General features: G+C 40.9%; 1 protein-coding gene across 2 annotated transcripts in view; it reads right to left on the reverse strand.

Moving 5' to 3' along the window:
* CHD6 (chromodomain helicase DNA binding protein 6) overlaps nt 1–18,167 on the reverse strand; it is a 202,991-nt gene that overhangs the window by 27,630 nt on the left and 157,194 nt on the right. For both annotated transcript variants that reach the window (XM_078371699.1, XM_002806769.7), the window contains 3 exons: nt 17,628–17,731; nt 11,833–11,962; nt 9,726–9,786 (listed from right to left, as the gene is read on the reverse strand). In XM_078371699.1, coding sequence (XP_078227825.1) covers nt 9,726–9,786; nt 11,833–11,962; nt 17,628–17,731 — 295 coding nt within the window. The remainder of the gene's footprint in view (nt 1–9,725; nt 9,787–11,832; nt 11,963–17,627; nt 17,732–18,167) is intronic.

An 18,167-nucleotide genomic window follows, 5' to 3' on the forward strand; every position in this document is an offset into this window, starting at 1 on the left:
AGGCAGGAGGGAACTGGAACATAGAGGTTAATAATGTTGTCCAAAATAACTCATAGTTATCAAATGGTGAAGATGGAACTCAAACCCAGAAGGTCTGGCTCCAGAGGACGAGCTCCTAACTACTGTGCAGTGTTGCCTCTGAGGATAAAAGACACACTGGGGGCCGGGCGTGGTGGCTCACGCCTGCAATCCCAGCACTTTGGGAGGCCGAGGTGGGTGGATCACAAGGTCAAGAGATCGAGACCATCCTGGTCAACATGGTGAAACCCCGTCTCTACTAAAAATACAAAAAATTAGCTGGGCATGGTGGCGTGTGCCTGTAATCCCAGCTACTCGGGAGGCTGAGGCAGGAGAATTGCCTGAACCCAGGAGGCGGAGGTTGCGGTGAGCCAAGATCATGCCATTGCACTCCAGCCTGGGTAACAAGAGCGAAACTCTGTCTCCAAAAAAAAAAAAGACATACTCAGCTGACTGAAAAGCATTGTCCTTAACTAAAAGTAACCTAACTCCAAGCATGCTACTTCCCCTGGGGCATGAGGCTCTATTTTCCTATCTGAAAGTGGGAGATCTAGTCTCCAGGCCTGGCTGCCTCCCCTACTTGGTTTTGGTGTGGGTGAGGTGGTGGCAGCAGGAGTGTAGACCAGGCAGGACTTGCAGACATGGAATTTCTTCTTTGCTCTTACAAAACCCCAGAGCCAACTGTCTCCTTGCATTTAGCTAAAGAATGAAGGTCTCCGAAGTATTAGGAACTGTGCTAGGTTCCAGGGCTGCAACAGTGAAAAGGATGAGATTATGATCCTTCTGGAGCCCAGTCTAATGGTTGTAAGTGGCACATTAATAAATAGTGGACATGCAGTGTGGTAAGTGCTTTTAAAAACAGTAGGGAAACAGGAAAGAGTTACCAACTCTGTCAGACCCAAATTGGGTAGGGGGAAAGTCAACCAAGAGGTGACTTCTGAGCTAGATATTGAAGGATGTACAGAGTTTGCTAGGAGAACACAAGGGCTCTCTGTATTAAGGTGACAGGACGTACAAAGGCAGAGCTACAAAGTCCTCAGACCCCACTGTGGTTTTACTTTGCAGGAAAAACAAGCATGTTACTCTGGCATAAACTTCTGGTGGAAAGGAGATATACCCCAAATGCCATTAACATAATATTCAAGGATTTTATTATGGAAAGATTACAGAATTTAGAGAAAGAAGAAGGCAGGGGAGACACTGCTCTTCTGTCCCCTGGCTGTATGACTTTTTTGCCATTGATTAAAATTATTTGAGCTCCCTCATCTCTATAATGGGCATAAGAATAATGCCTAACAGATGGGGAAGTGTGCTTTGTAAGTATCAAAATATACACAAATACTAATATCTGAGTTAACAAAATCCTTGAACTCTTTTTTTCTTTTACTCAGAAAATGCTTCGGTTCCAATGCAATATCAAACTCTGAACTCACAGGAAGAGGGTGCTTGTTCAGTTCCTAATTAAAGTTTTCATACAATGGAATTTGTCCATTTTAGGCATTAAATTTTCCTGCAAGTTCCTGGCCATGACTTCATCATTTTACGCCCAGACCCCATGGTTCACAGACACCTGAGATGTCACAGCCAACTAACATAGGAACTGTGTGGCACAGCATGGACATGCCATGCTTATTATAGCATAACTACAATAATAAAAATTGTGCATTACTTATTGCTATTCTGTTAAAAGACATGTTCCTTTCCCCACATATTGGCTGTGATAGAGAAAGATTTTGTTTACAATTCTAGGCTCCAGACCATTCCAACCCAAATATACTTTCAGACTAACTACTTTTGAAGATTTCTGTAGGTTCACTGAATCTGGCTGCAGGTGACATCTGTAATGATTTGCCAATCCAAAGTGCTATTGGTATTAAAACAGAAGGTGTGGGAAGCTGTAACTTAGATAATTTCAAATCTCCTTTCAAATTCTAACATTCTACGACTCTCTGAACAACACATTTTAAGAGGACAACAACCACAGTGTGCTCTGGAAGGCACTGGAATAGAAAAGAGTCTTGAGATGATATGATATGAAAAAATATAGAGGAACTAGAGATATTTCACCTGAAAAGAACTTTAAAGAAATTAAGGTCATGAGCTGGTCTCAGTAATTTAAAATTCTATCAGAGGGGAAAAACAAGCATTTTGTTCTTTGTAGTACCAAAAAGAAAGCTAGATGGAATCCATGGAACCAGCTGGGAGGCAGATTCCTGGTTTGGTAAAAGGAAGTATCATCCAGTAATAAAAGGGACGTCCTCAGAAGGCGGCATGTTCCTCTTGTTTTCCCCATGAACTCCTGGGAGTCCCTAGCCTACCTGGAACGACCCCGACAGCCATACTGTGGCTGGAGAGGCAACGCCACACTGAGAGACCACTTGGGCATGCGCTGGGGTTCCTTGCAATGCTAAGACTCTGCCAATCTGTTAAATGTTTCCCTTTCCATGTCCAGGTCTGTATAGTTCAGGAGAACTGCTTTAATGAACAGGCTCTTTTTACACAATGCTTTGGGCTTCTTTAATACTGCCTGAGGACAGAGCTGAAAGAAGGAAACACCACGCAGTGTCTTCAGTGCAGGAGGTAAGGAGCAAGAGAGAAGCAGGGTGGGCAGCAGGCCGGGCTCAGATGCTGGCCATCTTCCTACATGTGTGGTTTTAGCATGAGGACTAGAAGTCAAGGTGAATCTATTTATAGTCTGTCAACCTCAGAATCTGGGGAAACCCACTCCCCATTTCATCTGCTTTTGATGATATTCTATACCCCAGGTTTTAAGGAGGTGAAGAGCAAAGAAATCATAAACATGTAAATTTTGTAAATAAATACAAAAGTAATTCCAGAGTTTAATCCTACTACATAAGAGCATTTAAGTTATTTTTACTGATTCTGTCATAGCCCTCTGGTGCCCTCCTAATTGATTAAGCATGTCCAGTTTAATGTCAAAGACTTTCAGAGGCTGGAGTCTTCAGATGAGCTGCTGATGGGAGGAAGGGACATAAACATGCACCTGAAATACTCTCTACTACCTGGACTATGAAAAGAATACTCAACTACAACAAAGAATACCGGAATACTCTGTCATCTAGTGGTTGTGAGAATTTGGCTAAGTTCTTTAACTTTCAGGGAGGGCCTAATGTTTCCTCAGCCCTCAAATGAGGACAGTAAATATCTGCTGTGCTTTCTTCACAAGGATGAGGTGAGAATCACTTAAAACGAATGGAATAACTGGTTTGAAGAGAGTCAAGTTCCACATGAGAATAATGTATTACTTTCATTTATTTGGTACTTGAGTTGTTTCTACAGGAAAACACGTCCCAAATTCCAGAAAATAAATAACATAAACTAGGGACTGAAATGGCAGAACATGGATTTTAATTGTCAAGATGAGAACCTAACTTCCTTCATGTTACAAGAGTCTGAGGCTTCATGCTGATTTGCTTCAATCCATTGCTTCTCAAACCTTGAGGACACAGGGAAGCATTATCTTTGAAAAGTTATTATTATCTATTTTAAGAAAGGGATGCCATCCTTACTGTTATAGGAGTCAGAGTTGATAGAGGCCAAAGTAAATAAATACCATACAGACTGCAAGCTAGAATAAACAGAATAGAATAAAAAATATGGATAATTTTTGGTTAGCGATCAGGAGAATAAGAGAGATGACCCTTGCAGAGGAGTCACTTGGGGACAATGCTACAGTAACCTCTGGGATCCAGAATCTATAACATCCTAATATTTGCTCTATTACTCAAAGCTAGAGAAAATTTGGTCTTATGGCCCAGGTAAGGTCTCAGTCTGCTTATGCAAAATCTCGGAAACTCATTTTAAAAATGCAATACAGACTGTCGCTTCTGAGATGCATTTCCCTATTCTTTAAATATAATTAAACCCTCTAGATATTACATATGAAACAAACATAAGAAAACTTTGAATGGTGTAAAAAAGGACAAACTAGAGACCTCAGGACTCAAGAAATGACATGATGAAAAACAAACTTTTTTTTTTTTGCTTCATATATCCTAGATTTGGAGGTAAAGAAGCGGGCTACCTGGAAATGGCAAAGGATGCAGACAAAAGAAGCCCTCAAAAAAAAGCCTGCCAGGCACAGAGGCTCATGCCTGTAATCCCAGCATTTTGGGAGGTTGAGGCGGGTGGATCACCTGAGGTCTGGAGCTCGAGACCAGCCTGGCTAACATGGTTAAACTCGGTCTCTACTAAAAATACAAAAATTTAGCTGTAGTGGTACATGTCTGTAATCCCAGCTACTCAGGAGGCCAAGGCAAAACAATCGCTTGAAGCTAGGAGGTAGAGATTGCAGTGAGCTGAGATTGTGCAACTGCACTCCAGCCTGGGCAACAAGAGTGAAACTCTGTCTCAAAAACAAAAGCCTGCTCTCGCATGGTGGCTCACGCCTGTAATCCCAATACTTTGGGAGGCCGAGGCAGGTGGATCACAAGGTCATGAGATTGAGACCATCCTGGTCAACATGGTGAAACCCTGTCTCTACTAAAAATACAAAAAATTAGCTGGGCATGGTGGTGCGTGCCTATAATCCCAGCTACTCAGGAGGCTAAGGCAGGAGAATTGCCTGAACCCAGGAGGAGGAGGTTGCGGTGAGCCGAGATCGCGCCATTGCACTCCAGCCTGGGTAACAAGAGCGAAACTCCGTCTCAAAAAAAAAAAAAAAAAGTAGAAAGAGGCAGGTTAGGAACACAGTCAATGTTAAGACAATAACTACTATACCCCAGCCCAACAATGCAGAAGAGACTGTGTTTCAACTCTACTCATGGCAGCAAAGGCTGAGTGGGAGCTTAGACTTCTACTTTTTCCAGGTGGTAATAGGGTACCCCAGTCCCCTGCTGGGGTGGTATCAGAAAAAGCTAAGCAGGAAGTTAGGACTTTCAACCCTGACAGGTAGTAATGAGGTCCCCCTTCCCTACCCATGGTGGAGCTGAATTTCCATCCCTGCTCAACAGTAATGAGAAATATCCCCTTGAGGGGATAATGGGAGGAGACTGGGAAGATGAATTTTTGCTTCCACCTCACAGAAACAAGGTGCCCCCCCCACCTCTGTTCTGCCAAGAGAGGTGTCAGAAGTCAGCTGAAAGACAATGTTTAAATAAGAACCAGAATCTCACAATATAATGTCCAAAATGTCCAGGTTTCAATAAAAAAAAAATCACATACCAAGAACCAAGACCTCAAACTGAATGAAAAAGAAAAAAAGACAAAAGAGGCCAATGCTGAGAGAAAAGATCTTAGAATGATCTGACATAAGAACTTAACACAGTCATCAGTGAACCATTCTGAACATGCTTGCTACAAAGGAAAAAATGGAAAGTTTCAGCAAAGAAACAAAAATCTACAGAATCTCGGAATTCAAAGGGAAATTTTAGGTTTAAAAAGTACAATAAATTGGAACAAAAACAACAAAAGCCAAAAACAAAAACTCCAAACCCTCAGCAGAAGGCTCAACAGCAGAATGGAGGATGACCATAATCAGGTACCGCCAGACAGAAAAATGGAAAGTACCCAATGTGAATAACAGGAAAAAAAAAATGAACAGAGCCTTATAGACCCATGTGTCTATAACAAAAGATCTCATTTCATTCTTCTATCCCAGAAGGGGAGAAGAAAGAGGACAGGGCAAAAGAAATACCTGAAGAAATCGTAGCTGAAAATGCTTCACATTCAGCAAAAGACAGAAATCAGATTTAAGATAAGTGAACTCCAAATAGGGTAAGCTCACAAAAATCCACATAAAATCATTAACTTCTGAAAACTAAAGACAAAGAAAAAATCTTGGAAGCATCAAGAGAGAAAAGACACATTACCAATAGGGGAAAAACAACTTGAAGGACAGACTTCTCATCAGAAACCATGGAAACCAGAAGAAAGTGGTACAACATTAAGAACTGAAAGAAAAGAACTATCAACTCAGAATCCTCTATCTGGTGAAAATGTGCTTCAGGAATAAAGGGGATATTAAGACATTCTCAGACAAAGAAAAACTAAGGATATTAAGACATTCTCAGATGAAGAAAAACTAACTCAACTGTCTGACAGTTCTCTAGACTACCTTAAAAGAGTAGCTAAAGAGATTTCTCTAAACAGAAAGAAAACAATAAGAGCAGGAACCCTGGAACACCAGGAAGAAAAAGAACACAGTAGAAAAAAAATAGGGGTAAATATAGCAGACTTTCCTTCCCCTCTTGAGTTTTCTAAGTTATGTTTGACAGTTAGGGCAAAAATTTTAACATTATCTGCTAAAAAACAGTTAAGACAATTATATTATAAATGGGAGAGGGTAAAGGAAAAATGAAGTAAGGTTTCTACACTTCACTTGAACTGATAAAATGACAGTAGACCGTGATATATTACATATAAATATATAAAACACCTAGAACCATGAAAAAGGCATTAAATACAGGTAAATCACAATAAGATAATAAAAAATGCTCATGTAAACCAGAGGAAGACAAGAAAAATAAAAAAATCAGAGAAAACAAAGAGAAGACAATGGCTTAATGTATCAATAATTACATTAAATGTAAATGGTCTGAACAATAACAACTAGAAGACAGAGATTGGCAGAGTGTATTAAAGATTATGATCTACCTGTATAGGAAACTTGCTTCGAATACAATAAGGGCAGGTTGAAATAAAAGAATAAAAAAGTTATATTTATGCAAACATTAATCAAGGGAAACTAAGAGTAGCTATATTAATTTATTAAAGTACACTTCAGAGCAAAGAAAATTACCAGAGACAAGAGAAGGACATTACATAATGATAATAGGGTCAATTTGCCAACAACATATAATTCTCTCTATACATTTTTTGGGATAGAATCTCACTCTGTTGCCCAGGCTGGAGTACAGTGGCACAATAATGGCTCACTGCAACCTCTGCCTTCCGGGTTCAAGTGGTTCTCATGCCTCAGTTTCCTGAGTAGCTAGGATTATAGGCATGTGTCATCATGCCTGGCTAATTTTGTATTTTTTTGTAGAGATGGGGTTTCACCATGTTGGTCAGGCTGGTCTTAAACGCCTGGCCTCAAGCGATCTGCCCCCTTTGGCCTCCCAAAGTGCTAAGACTCCAGGTGTGAGTCACAACACCTGGCAAGAACAGATAATTCTAAATATGTATGCACCAAACAGAGCTGCAAAATATGTGAAGCAAAACCTGACAGAATTGAAAGAAGAAATAAAAAAATCCACAATTTGAGACTTCAATATTCTCTCAACAACTGATGAAATGACTAGACAGATAATCAGCAAGGATACAGAAAAACTCAACATCATCAACCAACAGGACCTAGTCAACATCTATGAAATACTGCATCCAACAAAACCAAAATGCATGCCAAGTGCCCACTGAACATATACCAAGATATAGCATATACTGGGCTATAAAACAAATAACAAATTTAAAACAACTGAAATTATATAGATGTGTTCTCTGATTATAATAGAATCGAACTAGAGATCAGTAACAGAAATGTAATGGGGAAATCTCGAAACACTTGGACAATAAATGATAAACACCTATATAATTAATGAATCAAAAGAGGAAGTCTCAAGGGAAATAAAAAATACATTAAACTGAATGAAAGTGAAAATATAACACAGCAGAATTAATGAAACATAGCTAAAGCAATGCTGAGGGACATTTATAGCACTAAACGCATATATCAGACAAGTAGAAAAATTTCAAATCAGTAATACAGAAGAGCTCCCACCTCAAAAACTTAGAAAAGGGCTGGGCATAATGGCTCATGCCTATAATCCCAGCACTTTGGGAGACCAAGGAGGACTGCTTGAACCCAGGAGTTCAGTCTTAGCCTGGGCAACACAGCAAGCAAGACCCTGTCTCCACAAAAAAAAAAAAAAAAAAAAAAAAGAAAAAATTAGCTAGGTGTGGTGGTATGCACCTGTGGTCCCTACTACTTGGGAGGCTGAGCTGGGAGCATCACTTGAGCCTGGAAGGTCGAGGCTGTAGTGAGCTATGATTGCATCACTGCATTCCAGTCTAGGTGAAAGAGTGAGACCCTGAGACAAAAACAAAACAAAAACCAGGAAATGCAGAGGTATATAGTAAGATTCAGTATCATAAAAACCCAATGAAGATGTCAATTCTCCCCAAAGTGATACAAAGGTTTAATGCAATGCCTATCAAAATCCCAGCAACAGTTTCTATGGATAAGATTAATCTAAAATTTACATGGAAAGGCAAAGGAATAAGAAAAGCAAAAACAATTTTGAAAAAGAAAAAAAACGTGGGAGGTATCAATTATCAAATTTTAAAGCTACGTATTGCTACGGCACTCAAGACTGTGCTACTGGCAGAGGAAAAGACAACTATATCAATGGAAAAGGGCAGCGAACTGAGAAATAGAACCCACAAATATGCCAACTGATTAAAAATTTTTTTTTACTTTTTATTTTTTGTAGAGAAAAGGTCTCACTGTGTTGCCCAGGCTAGTCTTCAACTCCTGGGCTCAAGGGATCCTCCCTAAAAAGACAAACTACAGGGTGGGAGAAAATACTTGCAAACCACATATCTGACAAAACACTAGTACCTAAAATATATAAAGAACTCTAGAAAATCAACACTAAAACAAACAATAAAATTAGAATATGGGCAAGGGACATAAACATTTCACTGAAAAGGATATACAGATGGCAACTAAACACACAAAAGATGTTCAACATCATTAGCCATCAGGGAAATGCAAATTAAAAACACAGCAAGGTATTATTACACACCTACCAGAATGGCTCAAGTAAAAAATAGTGACCACACCAAATGCTGGTGAGGATGGAGAATACAGAGAAAGAAGATCTCTCATACATGGCTAGTGGGAATGGAAAATGGTATAGCCAGTCTGGAAAACAATTTGGCAATTTCTTAAAAAAACAAAATACCTAACTATCATATGACCCAGCAATTACACTCCTGGGCGTTTATCCCAGAGAAATGAAAATGTATGTTCACATAAAAATCTATATGCAAATATTTACAGAGGACTTATTCTTAATAGTCAAAAACTAGAAACAACCCAGATGTCCTTCAATGGATGAATGGTTGAACAAACTGTGGTCAGTACTACTCAGCAGAGAAAAGGAATGAACTGTTGATACAGACAACCAGCTAGATGAATCCCCAGGGAATTTTGCTGTGTGAAAAAGCCAATCCCCAAAGTTTACATACTGTATGATTCCGCTTACAGAACATTCTTAAAGTGACAAAATCATAAAAAATAGAGAACAGATGAGTGGTTGCCAGGAATTTAAAGGGGGTGAAGGCAGAAGGAAGAAGATGTGGTTATAAGACAGTAACGTGATGAATCTTTGTGGTCATGGAAATGTCCTGTATTTTGACTCAATCCATATCAGTATCCTGGTTGTGATATTGTACCACAATTTTGCAAGATGCCACTATGAAGGCAAACTGGATAAAGGGTATATGTGATTTCTATATTATATTTTACAACTACGTATCAAATATACGGTTATCTCAAAATAAAGTTTAATTAGAATAAAAATGCAATGCAGTCTGTACATGTAAAATTTTCATAATAAAATGTTGGAGAAAATGCAACGTCATTTTAGCAATGCAATCAAGTTCCCCAGATCACTATCAAGATGGGGATTTCTTTCTTAATATGAAAGACAGTGTGGATGACCAAAACTGCACATTTGACTCACCGTTTGTTTTTGGAGGCCATCTACTTTGTCCTCGGCATTGTCTTCTTTATCTGTGTTGCCTCTAAATAAAAGTTAAAAAAAAAAAAGGCATCACATACTACCTAGGCCCCCTTATCCACAGTTTCAATTACCCTGGTCAACCACAGTCCAAAAATACTAAGATATTTTGGGGGAGAGAGAGAAATCACATGCACATAACTTTTATTACAGTATATTGCTATAACTGTTCTATTTTATTATCATTGTAGTTAATCCTTTATTGTCCTGAATTTATAAATTAAACTTCATCATAGGTATGTTTATATAGCAGAAAACACAGTTTATCCAGGGTTTGGTACTATCTGAAATTTCAGGTACCCCCACGGATAAAGAGGGACTTCCGAGTCAGCCCTCTGTAGCCATGGAGGATTGGTTCTCGGATCCTCAGGGATACCAATATCAGCAGATGATCAAGATCCTTGGTTGGCCCTCTGTATCTGAGAATTCTGCATCCACAGACAATGAGGGCTGACAATAGATCCCTTCCTCTGTAGGTATTCAAAGTCTTAATTTTTTCTTCCCTTGTGGGAGAACTCAAGAGACACTGAGAATGAGAGAAACTAACACCAAACAGTCATCAATTCTACAGGCCAAGGACCTTTATTCAACTGAGATTGCAGTATGAGGCTCCAACTTCACGTCTACTCAGGCAAGTTCTGAAAAAGGTAATTTCTGCCCATCAAGAGTCATCTGAACATGGGACTCTGATAAAAGAACACACTCTAGAAACTGAAGGCTGTGCACCCCAAATGAGGCCTAATGTTGCAACTCACTGGTCAGAGTACGATGGATCTTCCCACAGAATCGCATTTGGCACAAGTCAATCCTTGGAAGGGAGCTCTGCTGCCACTGGTTAAGAAGGATGTTTTCCCCTTGTTACCATCAGACCCTTTGATGCTAGGTCAGATGCCTAATGTCTTCTCTTTTGTGAGCTTAACTATTGCTGATGTTTCCCTATTTTACAATGGTTCCTTTAAAAACTGACTTCGATTGAAATAGTCCTATCCCAAATATTCTTGTCCTTGCTGCTCAAGTTCTAAGGCAAGATAAGCTCCAGGCTTAACTGTTTAACCACAGAAAGAAAAGACACCCCACAAAAAACAGCCTTTGTGCCACCTTTAGGCAGGCATTCAGGGAGTGTTTTCCCTGAATCAGTGAATGTAACATGAGAATCGCCAGTCACGTGGGCCTTCTTTAACATCTCCCAGAATGCATCTCTGTTATCTGTCCACAAGAAACACGCTGGGGCAGCTGAAGTGTTGGTCAGGGACTAAGGACAGATGGAAAATGCACTGCACACTTTTCTTTGCCTGAGTAAATAGGGGCTCCTGGCAGTGTCACGCTCTCAGGCCTGGCCACAGCCCTGGGCAATGCAAAGCAGTATCTGCTACTTTTGGGGAGAAACTAAGAGATAAATGCTAAGAGATAAGCTAAGAGATAAATGCTGTTTTCAAAAATATATATAGATATATAATTTGGAGAACTACAATTTTTAGCCATTTATTTAGCTTTCCTATGTATTTATGTCAAGAGTAAATAAAAATGAGTCAAAGGAGATGCCTTCCATATTTTTTTGCACACAATCCATGGACAAGCTGAAATGTCATCGCCATCAAGGAGCAATGGTCATCCTGGTCATGGACTCCGCAATCCTTAGACAGTATTGGAACTTCATCTGAGGAACTGCAATTCACAGTCAGGAAGACTGTACTTGTGTCTGTTCTTAGCTTTCTGTCAGGTATAGAGGTCTGAATTCTTCCACAGGAATCCTCTGACCAGACAAGAGATGGGCATGGTTAAAAAGGTGGGCATGGTCTGGCAGCTTGGAAAACTCATGAGGAACAGGAACCGGTATTTGGTTCAGAGTGCTTGGAAGTCCAAGAGCAGGTCTGAGGCAGAGCAGGGTGTAACCAAAGTAGCAATTATGGAAAACAATGGCAGTGTGGCAAGGTATAGGGAGATACCTGACACTGAGGGAGAGATACAAAGAGTGCTGGGTGTATGAGGAAGGGGTCACAGATCAGTGGCATGGCACATCACATCAGTGCTGGCCTACATGACTTCTCACCTTTCAGGAATGTCTGAGGTCCCATCCGTAACTCCCTGTTCTGCAGAAAGGGACTTCTCATCTGGCATCCCAACTTTCTCCAGGAAGCAAAGTGCTGGGTCTGCTCGCATGGCATTGTATCTTTCATACCCTGATAAACAGTGGTGAGAAATGCCAGAAGTCATATCAGAACTCACAACATTTGCTTTGGGCCCTAGTCTTTTTATTTTCCTTATTTAGTAAAGAAAAAAACAAACACAAAAAGTACTTATTTAAGATTAATGAGATCCTATAAGACTATTAGGGAAAAATCCTAGAGCTAAAGCAGACACCTTTCAGTAGTGTTTGACCAACAAACAATGGCTTACAGAAATACTCAGTGTCCACATAAAGATACAATTGTACAGATACAAGTCTCATGTTTGCTGCTTCCTGTCAGTTGGTTTTGCAACTTCTTCCCCCAACCTCAACTCTGGATACCTTGTTATGTCTTTAATAACCCTTGTTTTCTTATAGTTCATTTTTTTTCCTTCTAGTTCATTTTTATCCTATATATTGGTAAGGGAAGCTGAATAACATGAAGGAAAGCAGGACTGAAATATAAAGAGAACTATGATGATTGTTTACTGGATTAAGACAAACCTGTGGCCTCTGTATCACAAACTCAGTACAAATTCTAATCCATACTGGACAGGGCTTTGGAACTGCTCCTCAGCATACCCCAAAGTTAACAACAGTGTTTTGACCCAGAAGAGGGGCCTCAAAAAGGAAGCAAAACAATTTAAAAAAAACCCTTTTCAGTTTGATAAATCTATGTGTGAGGATTTATTTTACTGAACCTAATGTACACTCAGCATTTGGCCACATAAAAGGCAAGGAGTCCCCATCACAGGAGATGGAAGAGCTGAGTGTAAATGAGAATGAGCCTGGGTCTTAAAAACAAACCTGATTTTACTGCATTTGGTATTTCATTTCTACCTTGGTTTTTGTTCTTGCATCATTGTTGACGCAGTTGTATCCTTCACGCTGTAGGTAGCACATGGTTCTTTTCCCTCAGGAGCTGTGGGTAGCTGATCTTTTAATCCACAGTGACTCTCCTGCCATCTCCACAACAGGTGCTGCCCACATAGGTACCTGGCAGGAGAAGCTCTGTGGTGCCTTATGTTCTTTACTCAGTTATTCTTTAGGGTAGTTACTTGATTGCTCTAAGTCTCTTATGAGGTCATGAGCTTCCTAGGAGGAGAACGTGTATCTGTTTTTGCTCATCATTATATAGCCAGTATCTAGCAAAGGGCCTGATACTGTACAGACTCAACAAACAACTGGCCAGATGAGTCAGTTTTGCCTACATTCCTTCTCTTCCAGTCACTGTTGTAGGAAGAACCACTCTCTCCCTTTCCCCATGTTCCTGCCTCAGCTCACATCAAAACAGAAACTTCCCCAATACTCCTGCTCCTAAGGAGATACCAGCCAGTTTCTCCACCTGCTCCTCATGATGAGAGGGGTAATTTATATGACAGGTGAAATGGTGAAATCCTTCCCTTACTGTCCCCTTACTACTGAGGGAGGCCAACTGTTCAGGAGTATACCACCTTCACACTCTGTGCTCAGGCATGGAGCAGGCTGAGACGCTCCCTGACCTGAGCAAGGTTCCCTTCTGTAGACTTTCTCTTGTCATGTGTGGATCTGAAGCCTAGAGACAGATTGTGTATTTTTATTTCTCAATTAGCTGTAAGCTGGAGGCAAGGAAGAATGACTGTTTCAGTCCCCTAGAAAACCTTAACAACTGTCCTGAAAAGAGGCCAGCAGGAGCTACAACAGCAATACAAAGACAAACAGCAATGTGACAGGCCTGTGAGGGGGTGTTGGCTGCCTGCTTCTTTTCACTTAGTCTATAAGCTGCTCTCTAAGAATATCAACAGAAATACTAAAGTCTGTATGTCAAGGAAAATTTCACAGATCCAGGCTGGAAGGGCAGTAGTCACTCAACCTAACTGAAATGTCAAGAGCATCATTCAGAATGAGTTTGCCACAGACGCCTTCTTGCTGCAGGCTAAATCCTGAACCAAAAGCTAAGCCAATGCTAATGGGGTCAGGTCAGCTTGGAGATGGATCCTTGGCTATATTCATCTCACTTAACAGAGTTACAGCAGGCTATGTCTGGAGTGAACTAAAGGGTCCACAAGGCCAGGCATGGTGGCCCACATCTAGAATCCCAGCACTTTATGAGGCTGAGGCAAGATAACTGTTTGAGTCCAGGAGTTCAAGACCAGCCTGGACAACACAGTAAGATCCCTTTCTACAATTTTTTTTTTTTAAAAACAGCCAGGCATGGTGGTGTGTGGTGTATAACTGTAACCTCAGCTACTTGGGAGGCTGAGGTGGAAGGATCACTTGAACCTGGGAGTTCAAGGCTACAGTGAGCTGTGATCATGCCATTGTACTCCAGTCTGAGCGAGAGAGTGAGACCCTGTCTCTTAGAAAAAAAAAAATACGCAGAACCTCAGTCAATGAACAGTCATGTGTTTCTTATTTTTTTTAAAGATGGGGTTTCACCATGATGGCCAGGCTGGTCTTGAACTCCTGTACTCAGGTGATCCACCCACCTCAGCCTCCCAAAGTGCTAGGATTACAGGTGTGAGCCACAGTGCCCAGCCCGTCATGTGTTTCTTAACAAAATGGTTGCAGCACTACAGCTCAAACTTAACCAAGTGGAGAGGGGTTCCAGATACAATATCCCTGAAAAGTGAACATCAGACAGACTAGCTTTCTGAAAATGGCTGAGTATCACATTTCCAAAGCTGCTGAGTATCTGGGAAGCTGTAACCTGGTAAGACATGTTTTGTGGGCTTGTTTATTCTGTGATTAGGGCTAAGGTTAGAAAGGGGTGGTCAGATGTGCTACCTAGATGAGGACAGGTCTAAGCCTTAAATCACGGAATAGACAGCACCCCACCAGGGGCAGGATCAGATTTGGAGTCTAGAGGGTGCCAAGGAGAATGGGCCCACGAGGCATCTGTCCAACCTCATCTAAGTTGACTCCAATGTAACCATCCAACTAAACTGATCTGGCCCTATGTAGAGTCTGCATTTATGGCTTAGGATCAGTCTCCTAGCACTGAGAACAGAGGCTGTTTCTTCTGTCTTTATACTGTTATCTGCCAAACTCATCCTGTACAAGACACTTAGAAATGGCACAAATCACCTTCAAGGCATCTGCCCCTCAGCCCTACCTGTAAATTCCAAGCTCACTTCAACTGGCAATCTGAGAGAATCTGAATGGAACTGAGTGATGAAGTATCATCTTAACATTATATGATTAGGAAACACAAATTAATTTATACTCCGCAAAACTGCTTAAATGAGCAGAAGAGTTTGGGAATGACCTTATGACCTTATGGGTTGACTCTCTATCTCCAATATGAGACTAAGAGAGCCACTGATTAATCCTAATACCAGGAACCGTGATTAGGGTTAGGAAACTAGAAGGTAGAGCACCAGTAATAACTTGTCTTCTAGGTGATCACACCTTTGAGATGTTAAGATGATGCTTCATCACTCAATTCTATTCAGATTCTCAGATTGCCAGTTGAGGTGAACTTGGACCTCCTTCTGAGGCTATGTCCTTTGCATGAGAATGATTAATTTTATCTTCCTGATGAGTTAAATCTATCATCATTGTGTAATGACCCCCTTTCTTCCAAATTATGTTTTGTGCCTCACAGACTGTGTGATATTGATTTGCCTTACTGGGTTGTTGGCAGCATTTTCTGGGCATGTCTTGTTTCACCTCTTGGATGTCAACTTCACTCTGTCTTCTATGTCTCATCTTCTCTTTTATGTCTTCATCTCTATCTCTCAGGGATATGTTTCTTTAGCTCTGCTTTCTTGGGCCAGAGAGCTTTTTCTTGCTTCTGTTTGCTGGAGGGGCAACCCTTTCGAGGCCACGTTTCCCATTTCTGTGGGTATTAAAAATCTAGTCTCTCTGGTCCACTGTCATATTGGCCCCTAAGTTTTCAGTTCTGGCTTTAAATGACTTTTGTACTTGGGGACTTTCCCTTATTTCTTCCAAGTCCTGATTCGCCTTGGCTTTCGGTATGTCTATGGTGGGTGTGCTGGGATGGAGGAGGAAGGAGCAGCAAGTAAATTCTACCTGTCATGCTGCTGGGACTTCAAAATGTGTTCTCTTTTCACAGCATGTTGTCAACATACAGGGATTTGGCAATGTGCCCCAAAACCACCACTGAAATGAGACCTAGGGTTACTAGGCCTTCCCACACACACCAAATTCAGATACTCTGGAATCTGGGTGCCTTTAGCAGCCTGTCATCTTCTGGGGTCCTTCCAAAACTAGATCAAACCAAGTCTGGGTTGCACTGTGGTACCTTGTGACTAACAGGGAGGTCATACACTTCTTTCCACTCTGGAGCGGAGTTCTATTCCTGCACTGTCCAACAGAGGAGCCACTAACCACATGGGGCTTTTTAATTTAAATTAATTAAAAGTTCATAAAAATATACTTGCTCAGTTACATTAGTCACATTTTAAGTGCTCAATAGTGGCTTCTGCAGCAGACAGTGCAGAATTAGGGCATTTCTATCACTGCATGTAGTTCTACCGGACAGCACTGCTTTAGTCTAACCCCAGTGGTTTGACACAGGGCTCTGAGCAGCACTGCATTCTCAATACCAGTATCCAAATTTTGAGTGGATTCCAAATTAAAATATGTACAGGCATGGTTGTTACTTAAATGTAGCTGGTTAGCCTGTAAAAATTGAAGAATTCCCTTTAAAGAGCATGCATTAGAAAGTTAACAACTTTCCAAAGGCAGAGTAGTATGGGAGAGTGGAATAGCACCCAGCACCTATTATGTACCAAGCACTGTTCAAGGTGGTCTACATTTAATGTAATATTTAATCTTTAAATAACCCCTAGGTAGGCAGTTTTGATACTATACCTTCTCCATTGTATATGTGAGAAAATAAGTCAGAGAAGCTTATGACTTGCCCAATGTCACACGTTTAGTAAGTAGTGAAGTTGATAGCTAAAGCCAGGTATACCTAACTCTTTTCACTTTAAACCTTGCTCCTCATTGAAAACTTTCTGTTGATTCACCTGGCAGGGAAGGGGTGTATCAGGCATATTATGGGTGACCATCACTTGACACTTTCATCATTCATTTTAATGGCTGGCAGCTGGCTGAAAGCAAGGGCAGCTGTTTAAAACACTGTCAGAGGTGAAGAAAGGAGGCACTTACTTCGGTTTTTTCAAGTGTTTAGAAAACCTCTCAGCCCCCTTTAGTTGCTTGATTACCACATTTTTAAAAAAGATAATCTATTTTTATCTTCTATGCTTAGTTTTTAAAATGCCAATGGGGAAAAAGATATACACTAGGAATATGTAGATTATCTAGAATGACCTTAGAATTCTGCATATATATGAAATGTTGAAACTCAGCATTTCCCACCATTTATTTACTCCTTCATTCAAGAAACTAGGTGCCAGGCACTGGAACTATTAGAGGCAGCCCTGTATCCGACAGCATGGACAGGCAAGGGAGGAAGATACACACCAAACAGGTTCTTTGAGGCCTGAATGTTTCCCAATAATACAATATTCACAGTATTATTGTGAGCCATATATTTATCTGGTGGAAATTCCAAGGGGGCGGTGGTGAGGGTCTACTCTCTAAGATGAATGTGTAACAGAATGATAGAGTTTTGCAGAAACATGCTGAGCTTATTAGTCAGAGTGCCTGAACTTATCCTTCCTGGGGGAAACTGATCCAGAAGGGAACACCTTCAGAGAAATACACACCATGCTTGAACACGCCAATGAGAAGGGACTTATCGGCCTCAGCATCCCACCAATCCACAGGGATCTCCATGTAGTCGATGTCAGGCAGAGGCACGTCCAGCTCCCTAGGGAAGGAAGGGCGTAGACTCAAAACAACACAAAAGCTACTGGCCCAACCCTGGTATTAGGCCACAGTCCTAGTTACATGCTGAGATGCTAAAGTAACAATAAACAAAAGTGTTAGGAAGGCTGTGGGTCACTGTTTCTCAACCAGGGCTTTGCATCAGAATCACTTAGGGAGAGATTTAAGCATAAATACTTGATTTCTGGGCTCTACCTTTGACTGACTGAGCCAGTTACACGATCTTGAAGCACCTCTTGGAGAACTCAATCCCAGTTGGTATAGGGTAGCATTTTGAGATCCACATGTATGGAGTTCTGATGTGCACCTCATGTGAACCACAGCAAAGGCCATTGATATATTGGACCTCTGAAGGCCGAACTTCCCCAAACAGTTGAATTCATACATGATTGAAGGTTTAAGACAGTGCCCAAATCATC

Source organism: Callithrix jacchus, chromosome 5, assembly GCF_049354715.1.
Source record: "Callithrix jacchus isolate 240 chromosome 5, calJac240_pri, whole genome shotgun sequence".
In the NCBI taxonomy this organism is placed as follows: domain Eukaryota; kingdom Metazoa; phylum Chordata; class Mammalia; order Primates; family Cebidae; genus Callithrix; species Callithrix jacchus.